This window comes from Gracilinanus agilis, chromosome 1, assembly GCF_016433145.1.
Source record: "Gracilinanus agilis isolate LMUSP501 chromosome 1, AgileGrace, whole genome shotgun sequence".
Lineage (NCBI taxonomy): Eukaryota > Metazoa > Chordata > Mammalia > Didelphimorphia > Didelphidae > Gracilinanus > Gracilinanus agilis.
Window position 1 is genome coordinate 759,777,679 of NC_058130.1, and position 10,765 is coordinate 759,788,443.

The following is a 10,765-nucleotide window of genomic DNA, read 5'->3' on the forward strand; positions in this document are numbered from 1 at the left end:
TACTATTGTGCTCAAAGGAATAATAAACTGGAGGAGTTCCAGGTGAACTGGAAAGATCTCCAGGAACTGGTGCAGAGGGAAAGGAGCAGAACCAGAAGAACATTGTACACAGAGACTGATATACTGTGGTAAAATCAAGTGCAATGGACTTCTGTACTAGCAGAAAGCAATGACACAGGACAGTTCTGAGGGATTTATGGTAAAGAACGCTACCCACATTCAGAGGAAGGACTGCAGGAGTGGAAACAGAAGAAAAACAACTGCTTGAATGCATGGGCTGAAGAGGACATGATTGGGGATGTAGACTCGAAACTACCACACCAATGCAACTATCAACAATTTGGAAATAGGTGTTGATCAATGACACATGAGAAAACCAGTGGAAATGTGTGTTGGCATGGGTGGGGGTGGTGCGGGAGGTGAAGGGGAAAGTAGGAGCATGAATCATGTAACCATGTTAAAAACGAATATTAATAAATGTTAAAAAAATTAAAAAAAAAAAAAGAATTTCTCAATGTGGTGTAACCAAAACATCTTATCCTGAGCAGGACATAATTAAGGAGACAATTTTGTCATTCCTGCCCTCTTCCACAAATAAGGCAGCCTTACTTTAAATAATTATGAAGCCCAGAGTCTTGGATTATGAACACTTAGGCCCCTCTCTCTGTGGATAAGAGAGCCAGTTAATGGCCCTATTTGAGAGGGGTTAGGTCAGGGGTCGGCAACCTTTTTGGTCGTGAGAGCCATAAAAGCCACATTTTTTGAAATGTAATTTCATGAGAGCCGTACAGTGCTCACAGTGCATGCTTCTGTAACAATGAGTGCTCCTGTAACAGTTCCTGAAAAAAAAATAGACTTTATGGCTCCTGCAGAAAGAGCCATACATTGCTGACCCCTGGGTTAGGTGGTAAAGAGAGATGGGCCAGTGAGTTGAATCTCTCAACCCTTCCATTATAGAGTCACTAATACTCAACAAATTAAGTGGGGTTTCTCTGAAATGGTGGACTTCCAGAGAGCATGAGCCAGCTTTAGAGGACAGCGGGAAGGCTATCACAAACGTTGAGGTATGTGGAGACCCTGTCAGAATGACCCAGAGCCTCTGTAAACCAAAGCCTCACCCTAGTGAGCCAATGACTCAGAAAGGGGTCTGGCTCTATAATGGTTTCAGTGAAGCAATTTCTCTCAGACCCTCTTCCCCTCTTTGTCCATGAATGAATCTGGAACTTGTTATCTGACTGCTGTACAATTTATGGTGGGTAAATCAGGGTTGTTAATGAGGATGATGAGCAGAGGGAACTAGGTAGCTCTAAGGATCTAAGCCCCAAGGTCCATCCCTTTGAGGAGCCAATTCTGGCTACAACTCAAAGTTTCTCCTTCCCTTCCCTCTATCTCTAGCTTTCATCTTATTACTATCTTATGAATATATTTATGTAGGGTCTTTTGGTAAGGCAAGGTGATAATAGGGAGTTTGGGAGTCCACTCACAGATTAGAGTCATGACCCCCAAGGATCAAGTGATCCTGGTCTTGACAGTAACAATGGCTGCTGGCAGGGAAACAGGCTTCAAGGATTCACACAAGTTCAGGAAAACCCTCAGATTGGCTCTTGGAGCATCTTAAGCAAGGTATACTCCTTCCTCCCACCTTGAGTTTCTTAAACCAAAAGTCCCTTCCTTTGGATTCTTTCCCAGAATTCTCTGATGTTTCCAACCGATGCTCTTGGCTCATGCTCCAAGCATGCAACATTTTGTGCAGAAATTCTCTTTCCTCCCACTTTGCTCTTAGAGAGTGGAAACATTTCTTCCTCTTTCCATGACTCCCTCAGAATTGCCCTTCAAATCTTGGGAGTCCAGATCTGTCACTTACCACAATCCAAAAGGTGACTAGGAAAGCCAGCATCTTCCCTCTATACCATTTCTTTTAGGGCAGAATGAAAAGGTCTACCCTGAAGAGAAGCCATAACCATGGGAGACTGACCTGGAGGTGTTGCTCTTTTGTGTGGATCTGGGTCTGTCTTGTGTGAAGGAAAATTACTCTTCTGGAGTTGCACCCTTGACCTCATCTCCTGCCAAGAATTTGACCCAGAAGTCAGGACTGTGTGAGGGAAATCATTGGGTAAATTATATCACTTGAGTCTGCATGAGTTTGTGTCACCTATGTCACCTAGCGTAGGTCACAGGAGTGTTACCTCATAACTTGAGAAAGGCATGATTATGAAGTTGACCTGAAAGTGAGAGAGAGGGAAAAAGGAAGAATGAGGAAGTGTTTGCTCTCTCTGTCTCAGTCTCTGGTGACAGACCAAGAAAGCTGCTGCTAGAGCTCAGGCTGAGAGCACCCACATGGGAGATGGATTAGACAATTTTACTCTTATCTTTCTTCCTATTTTGCATCTTTTATTGATCCAAGGAATTCTAATAAACATTAGTAATTCAAGGCCAGTCTGACAATTTTAATTCTTACAGTTTGCATGAATCTCTGACTGCAAATTTTGGCTAGATCAATTGGCATCAAGAACTTCAAAATGTCGTTGTGGTTTCTAATATAGTAAAACTATTCAAGTAGATCCCAGAATTATTGAAAAGTGTCCCTTCAGGGAATTATTTCATCATCTCTCCATGACATTGCTCATGTTCCTCTTCCTTTAATATCTTGTGATCTGCCCATTTCCACCCAATATGGCCACACTGGATGATATCCAAAGACTCCAGACAAGATTTTGTACAACTCCAGGTCTATCTAATTAATGATCAGGCTTTATCCCTGAAGCCCCTCCTTTGAGATTCTAACTTGGAAGGGAAGCTTGGATTGGATAAAGGTAGACACTATTGAGTTCCTAGCTGATGGCATGAAGCATGACTCTCATATTTCTCATGTTCCCTTAGTTTCCTAAACCTCATTTTGATAAAACTCTTTGTTTTGCATTCATTCTCACATGTGATTCTTCTCAACTTCATCTCATGATGTACTCTTGGAAAATTGTGATTCCTAGTTATTTTTCTGTTGCATAGTATATTGTTGCTGTTATTGGTGGTGTTAGGGTGTGTTTTTGTGTTTGCATGAAGGAAATAAAAAAAAAGATGAAGAATTGAGGCGATTCAGTTCACATCTAGAGCTTTGAAGGGGACATGAGTGAGGTTCTGTGGTACTACCTGGACAGACCCTGTCCTCATAAAGGAGATGCACTTGGGATCTGAATGAACTGTCCAATAATAGACTTTTCCTTTTTTCAGAATGAGCCAAAGTTCATTTTGGAGACTTCTGGGTTAAGATGGCTGCAGAGTAGAAGCAGGCTGCTTAACTCTCCTAACCAATCCATACATGATACCTCAAAAGGACACAAAAACCAAATCCAGATGAATGAAGAACCCCACAATAGAGCACAGCATTGAAGTGCCAGAGCCAATGCACAAGAGTTACAGTAAGCTTCAGGCATTCACCAAGTACTTGGTAGCTAACTAGGAACATCAGGGGCTTGTTCTGAGAGCAGCAAGACTTAAGACCCCAAGAGGCTAAAGAACGTGGACTTTGAGTGCAGACCTTGAGCATAGGCGTGACAGATAGTGCAAATAGCATGCTGAAACTCCTAAAGGAGCCTCGGGCAGAGGAGCCAGCAAGGGGACCACCAGGAGGCTTGACCTTGAGAACAGCTAGAGTTGGGACCCCAGGAACCTAAAGAGCGCTGACCTTGGGCATGAGGATAAAGCTGAGAGGGGCAGCACTGTGTTGTGACTTGTAAAGTAGCCACAGGGAAAAACTGATCCACAGCTCTATACACAGGGAGCTTGCCCACCTCACCCAGACTTCTGACTGAGAAGGAAAAACCAACATAATAATGGCAAGCAATCCCCAAGAACTAAGCAAGAGAAAGAACAAGAGAAAAGCATTAACACTCAATAACATTTACACAGGAAAAATCCAGACAACAGAGCAGACAACAGGAGGACAAACAAGTAAACCACATCTAAACCTTCCCCCCAAAATGAAAATTACTCACAAGCTCTTGAAGAGTTCAAATCTGAGATCATGAGAAAGATGGAAGAGATTTGGCAAGAAAAGTGAGAAACAGCTCAAAAGGAATTTAACAGTTTAAAAGACAGAAACCCCCAATTGGAGAAAGATGTCCAAAAATCAAACAAAATGATAAGCAAATTGGAGACCCAAATTATACAGCAGGAAACCATAAAAAGCAGGATACACTAAATCAAAAAGGAAAATCAAAAGATTATAGCAGAAAACCAGTCTCTAAAGAACAGAATTGGGCGAGTAGGAGCCAATGATCTTACAAGATAGCAAGAACTAATGAAGCAAAGTCAAAAGCATGAAAAAATAGAAGGAAACATGATATATCTCACTGAGAGAATGACAGATCAAGAAAACATGTCTAGGAGAGAGAATATGAGAATCATTGGTCTTCCTGAAAAATCAGAAATTAATAGAAATGTGGACACCATATTACAAGAAATTATTCAAGAAAATTGCCCTGATGTTCTTGAACAAGAGGGCAAAATAGACATCGAAAAGATCCATAGATCACCCTCTACACTAAACCCTCAAAAGTCAATCCCCAGGAATATAATTGCTAAATTCAAGAGTTTCCAAGTTAAGCAAAATTAATTTTGGAAAATCAAAGGGATTCTTTTTTATACTGGGCATTTGATTATAATTTATTTTATTTTATTAAATGTTCTTGTTATTTTTTATACTTTTTTTCTAGATACACTTGCACTCCATATAAGTAATATGTAAAAGAGGTTCCATTAAAGGGGAGAAATAGAAAGTGTCAATGTAGAATCTAGAAACTCCCAAACTTATAACCTACTAAGATCTGATGATCTCTAGATTTTAGTATTAATTTGTAAGTTGGTTCATCAGATTTTACTAGGCTAAAAGTTTGGAGGTTTCTAGATTCCACATTGACACAGGGAACACTTAATAGTTCTCTATTTCAATTTCAAAAATCAATTAACAAAACTTTCCCCCCACCACAACTTTTATGCCCCCACTGCATACCACTGTGAAAGAAGAAAAACATAAAAGAAAATCAAATATTGCAAACAGATTTACTCTAGCAAATTGATTCAAGTTCTTAAGGCTTTCAAACTGTCTTTAAGTGCTTCCTCTTCTTTGAATCAGTTTATACAAGTCTTGGCAAATTTCTCTGAAATTGTTTCCTTATTCATTTCTGGTGTCTCAGGAGTAATAAGACATTTTTGAAGTGATTATGGAGGGCACTAGAATTCAGTATTCAGACCCATCTCTTTGGTACCATTTGGACAACCCAGACCATTGCCACTTACAATGTTATCTAGGAGTGAGAAGGGGAGACTCTACCCGAATTCCTCAATGGCAGATGGCTCAGACTTGTTGGGAAGAAATGGGGTTCATGTGAGGAAACTGGCACTATTTTCTGTTCTGGAGATCTTGAGGGAACCTGAAATTATACTAAGTTTGATCAAGAAGTTAGAACCTGTGAGTGTGAGTGCAGTGTCTTTATCCAGACTCTTGGGATTGTTGGAAAGCAGTCTCTCCACTCTTTTTTAAAATCCTTACCTTCCAGTTTTGAATCAATACTGTATATTGGTTCCAAGGAAGAGAGGTAAGGACTAGGCAATGAGGCTTAAATGACATGCCCATGGCCACATAGCTAGGAAGTAACTGAGGCCATATTTGAATCTGGGACTTCCTGTCTCTAGGCTTGGCTCTCAATTCACTGATGTACCTTTATGCCCTCCCCCCTCTCATCTTGGTGGAGCTTTCTGTTGATCTAGCTATTCTAGAAAGCAAGGGTACTACAAGGACTATTCCCAAAAAATATCAAAGAAGGAGAAAAAGAACCTATATGTGAAAAAAAATGATGGCAGCTTTTCTCACAGAAACAAAGAAGTAGAATCTGAGTCCAGTGACTGGAGAATGGCTGAACTAATTGTTGTATAAAAATAAAATAGAATAAATTAGTGATATGCAAATGAGGAAAGGAAATGGTTTCAGTGAAACCTGAGAAGTCATAGATGAACTGAAGCAGGTTGGAATAAGCAGAACTAAGGAAAAAATGATAATAAATCATCAATATTGAAAAAAAAACTTCAAGAGACTTAAAAATCCTTATTCTTAAGGACTTAAGAATAACGCAGTGGTTATGTTTGATTCTATTGGTGTGATGTTATAACTTGCTACTCACCTGCATGCAGATTGAAATGGAATTTTTCCCATTTAAAAATAATTCTTTATTTATACTGTAAAAAATTAATTCCCAGGAATCTCAGTCCTAGACACTTACTAGGACTATTCCACAACAGATCAAAGGAGAAGGAAAATAAACTACAAGGACAAAATATTAGCTTCTTCAAAACTCTTAGATACTATAATTGTATTTCTGCTTCCCTCTTCTTTCATGAGAGAGGCAGAAGTTTCAGTGAGCCATGAATATATCCCTAGCCTATAGGGTGAATTTTCTTAGCCTATCTCCAATAAAAGCACAAAACTTTCAGAGGAAATTTCAACAAAACCAGGAGTGATAGCAGCAATCACAGAAGATACCATCAGATTACAATCTATCCCCTCTCCTCCAGCACTTGTTCATTCCAGGTCAGAGATGGAACAGGGCACTAGCTCATGGGTGTTTGCATCCTGGCCATCACATAGGAAAGTAGAAACTTTCTATTCTTTTACACTATGAGTAGTAATTTCCCAGACCTCAACCTCAAGAGACTGATACCAGGAAAGAGCAGGTAAAAAGTGTATGCATGTCAGTTCACTCTCTCTAAATCCCCAACTGAGCTCAGAGACATCTCCAGCATCACATTGGCCCATTATCCGCATTCTACTTGTCTTTCCCAGATTCCTTGGGGACTTTTTAAAGTCCTGTGTCCTATGGTTTAGACAAGAGATTAGTAAGTCATCTTCTATCCCCATTATCTATTATCTCAGATTTCTGGCCCTCCCAGCATAATTGTGGAAATGAGACCAAACATTCTGCCCCAAATTCAGATTCACCTGGAGAACATAATAGAGTCTGAGGTCCTGTTATTTGGAATATAGATGAAGAAAGGAGGCCTGCTCCAGGGAACCAAGTTAAGGCTTTGCAGATGAAGGATTAACATGTACATCTGTGAGTGCATCTGTGTATATATACACAATTTATATACTTGGGAATCATTGACATCACTGCCTGATGTCATTCAAATACAGACTGAATACTTGAGGTTACATAAACTTCTTGCCTCCTGACTTTGAGGAAGGATCTTATATCCAGTAGTTTTCACTTGTTGAGGGCTTGGTTATGTCTATCAAATTGTTGATCATATGACCTACTATGAGAGGAGCCAAGGAAACAGAAAATCAATAGTAGAGCTTTGCCGTCATGACTGAGGAAAGTTGGGTGCCAGGGGACTTCCATCACACTCCCTGACTCAGTGGCTCTTGATGTTGAAAGAAAAATATGGAGAAAAGCACTCATTGAGCCAAGTCTGACTTTATTTTGTGGCAAGGCAAACAAGTCAGAGGTCTACAGATGCCCCCAACAGGACCTGAGATCCCAGGTTGCAAAATGCACACTCTTTTATAGTTTCATATTTGTTCTTTATAATAATTTAATTGATTGATTGATTAATTCAGAATACTTTTTCATGGCTACATGTTTCTTTTTCTTTCCCTCCCTTCCTCATGAAGACAACAAGCAATTCCACTGGGTTTTACATATATCATTGATTAAGAATTATTTCCATATTACTAATATTTGCAATATACATATCTGTTCTCATAGGACAACTCCAAAGCTCATTTCTGAGAAATTCTCAGTGCCCTCAATACATCTTGAGACATTTCTGGTCTCTGAAACTTTCTTCTATGAATCAATTTAATATAAAGAATATTATAATGCACAGTCACACACTTCAGAATAATACAGTAACACATTATTATTGATTAGCTCCTGGTCTGGGACTACATTCTTAATCTCATTGCATACACAGACTTCTGCCTGGGGCCATGTTCTTACTATAATTCACACAGTTGCAAGGTATCAAATGAAAGGAATTCTTAAGCTAATGCAAATGAGAGGCTGCTTAATTAGACTTCCTTCATGTAGTGCTCATAACATGCCAGGATATAAACAATAATGAGGGAAGCTGAGGCTGCCCTGCCTCCATGAGGTGAATATGGGCCCTGAAGCCCCAGAGAAGAGAGTGAGGCCATTGAGACTGGGGGATTCCAGTGTGAACTGGATTTTATGCTCTGTGTGTGTGTGCTCATACCTATTATCCTGTACAATACGTTCGTATGTGTTTTTATGTGCTGTGTTTCTATATGGGTATTGAGAATGTGTGTGTGAGATGGGTCATCCTTTTCCTTGTTTTGGCCTCAAAGATGTTCTCTCTGTCATGTGACACACCTACAATACTTTCCCCCATACAGGGTACTCATGAGGTACTGAGTCAAGAAGAGTGAAAGATTGGAATAGAGGCAGTCAGAGACAAAAAAACAGAGATTCAGAGAAACTAAGACCTAGAGAAACAGTGAACAGGAGTGTACTGAGCCCCGACCTTGACCTGGAGAGGCAGGGAAATATTTATCTCAGCTTCTGAGGTGGGAGTGGGAAGGAAGGAGGGAAGGGAGCAAGAGTAGGAGAAGGAGAGGAGACATAGCTGAGCTGGAGTCTCCTCTCTTTAGGGCATGAGGAGAGAAGTAGTCCTGAAGGAATGTTGTGGATCAATCCTGAGGGGAGACAAAGTGGAGAGCATGACCCATGGAAACTTGAGGAGTCTGATCCCTGATTCTACCCCATCCATCACAGAGATTGACAAGGGCAGGGCAGAGATATATGGGGTCTTACAGGATGATTTTCCTCTTCCTCTACTTTCCCAGACAGGGTCAGTGGCATTTGTGGAATGGCTCTCCTGTAGATTTGTGACACCAGATTCTTGGTCCTCCTTCTCCCAGTAAATCCTGGAGCCTCCAGCCAATAGGGGTTCCTGAATGCAGGGAGCATTGGTCCTAGAGTCAGGAAGACCTGATTTCAAATCCAGTTTCAGACACCACCTTTGGGACCATGTGCAAATCCCTGAAACCCCAGTCTGCCTCAGTTTTCTGAACCATAAAGTGGGGATTATGAGAGTACCTACCTCCCAGGGATATGGTGAGGCTTAAATGAGATATTTGTAAAGCCCTTAGCAAAGTTTCTGGTACATATTAGGCAGTTAATAAATACTTGTTCATTGCAGTTCCTTACAGTTCAAACCTCAAGAACCACCATAAGGCAAGTGGAGGGATCTTGTCTCCTCTCCAAGAAAGATGGGAAGGGTGCTCCTGCCTTTGCAAGGGGTGGGTTTTGGGGGAGTAATTTCATGGGCTCCCTTGTCTGAGCATCTTACTCTTATCCTCAGGATAATTTATCCAGAGTGTTGGGGTGGGAAGTGTCCCTTGGCCCAACCCTCTCCACCTGCTCCTCTCCCAGGGCCCTCTGGAGGACCACCCTGAGGGGCTCCCTCTGTCTTCCACGCCATTGGCTGCCCAGGAAGAAGTAAATGAAAGGGTTTGCACTGCTGTTCATATAGGCCAGAAGCCTTGGGAATTCATAAGGCACTAAAGGGAAGCGGAGGAACAACCCATTTGCATTAGTGAATGCAAAGGGCAGGCCAAAGAGCAGGAAACCAAGGACAGTGAGCAGGATCAGGAGGAAGAGTCTGGGTGGCCACCTGTGCTGGGAGCTGCACTGGACCTTCAGCACCAGGGTCAGGCTGGACAAGCACAGCACACAGGTAAGGAAGACGAACCATCCGACCCAGACCCAGTACAAAATGTCGTAGAAAACATAGAATTGCCCAAGGAAAGCTAGAACCACAAATACTCCCCAGAACAGGCTGGGCAGAGCCCATAGCATAGCCCACACAGCTGCAGACTTGTACTTGGGCCTGTGACATCTGTACCAGATGGGGAAAAGCACAGAGAGACAGCGCTCAGTGCTGATTGCAGTCAGCAGGGTCAGGCTCACACAGTAAGACAGATTTAGGATGCAGATCCATAGCACCAGGACAAGAGAATTTAAATATCCATCAATTTCCCATATGCACGACACAAAGCAGCTACCAACGAAGAGGGCATCAGACCCAGCCAGGTTGAGGATGTAGATGGAGAAGGGGCTCCTCTGGATGTGGAAGCTCAGGAGCCACAGGACAAGGCTGTTCCCCATAAGCCCAACCAGGGCAATGACCAGAGAGAGGATCTTTATACTGTGGAATAAGAAAAAATTTTGATGTGCCTCAGCCCCAAGATCAAAACTCAAAGTTGTATTCGTCTGTTCTGTGATGTTATGAACAGATTTCCACTGCTCGGGTGTGGTGGACACAGCCATGGTGGGTGGTTCCAGCCTCAGAAATCTCAGCTCCAATCAGTCACCCTGGGGACACCAAAACATGGAAGTGGGTGAGAGAATATTCCAGAGTTATCAGTTCTAAGATGGAAGGTAGTTTTTTTTTTTAATATATATTTTAAAAGGAAGGGAGGGGGACAGCTGAGTGACTCAGTGGATTGAGAGACAAGCATAGAGATGCAAATTCCTGGCTTCAAATCTGGCCTCAGACACTACCTAGCTGTGTGATCCTGGGCAAGTCACTTAACCAATATTGCCTAGCCCTCACCTCAATTCTACCTTGGAACAGATATACAACATTGATTCTAAGGCAAAAGGTGAAGGTTAAAAATAAAGAAAAAAATACCCTTATCTTCTTTCTTAGAATTGATACTAAGTATTGACTTGAAGGCAGAAGATCA

General features: G+C 41.6%; 1 protein-coding gene across 1 annotated transcript; it reads right to left on the reverse strand.

The window, feature by feature from the left end:
- Window positions 1-9,374: 9,374 nt before the first annotated feature.
- Window positions 9,375-10,346, reverse strand: LOC123232382 (mas-related G-protein coupled receptor member X1-like). The gene has a single exon (XM_044658810.1). The coding sequence runs from the start codon at window positions 10,344-10,346 to the stop codon at window positions 9,375-9,377; it is 972 nt and encodes a 323-aa protein (XP_044514745.1).
- Window positions 10,347-10,765: the final 419 nt, after the last annotated feature.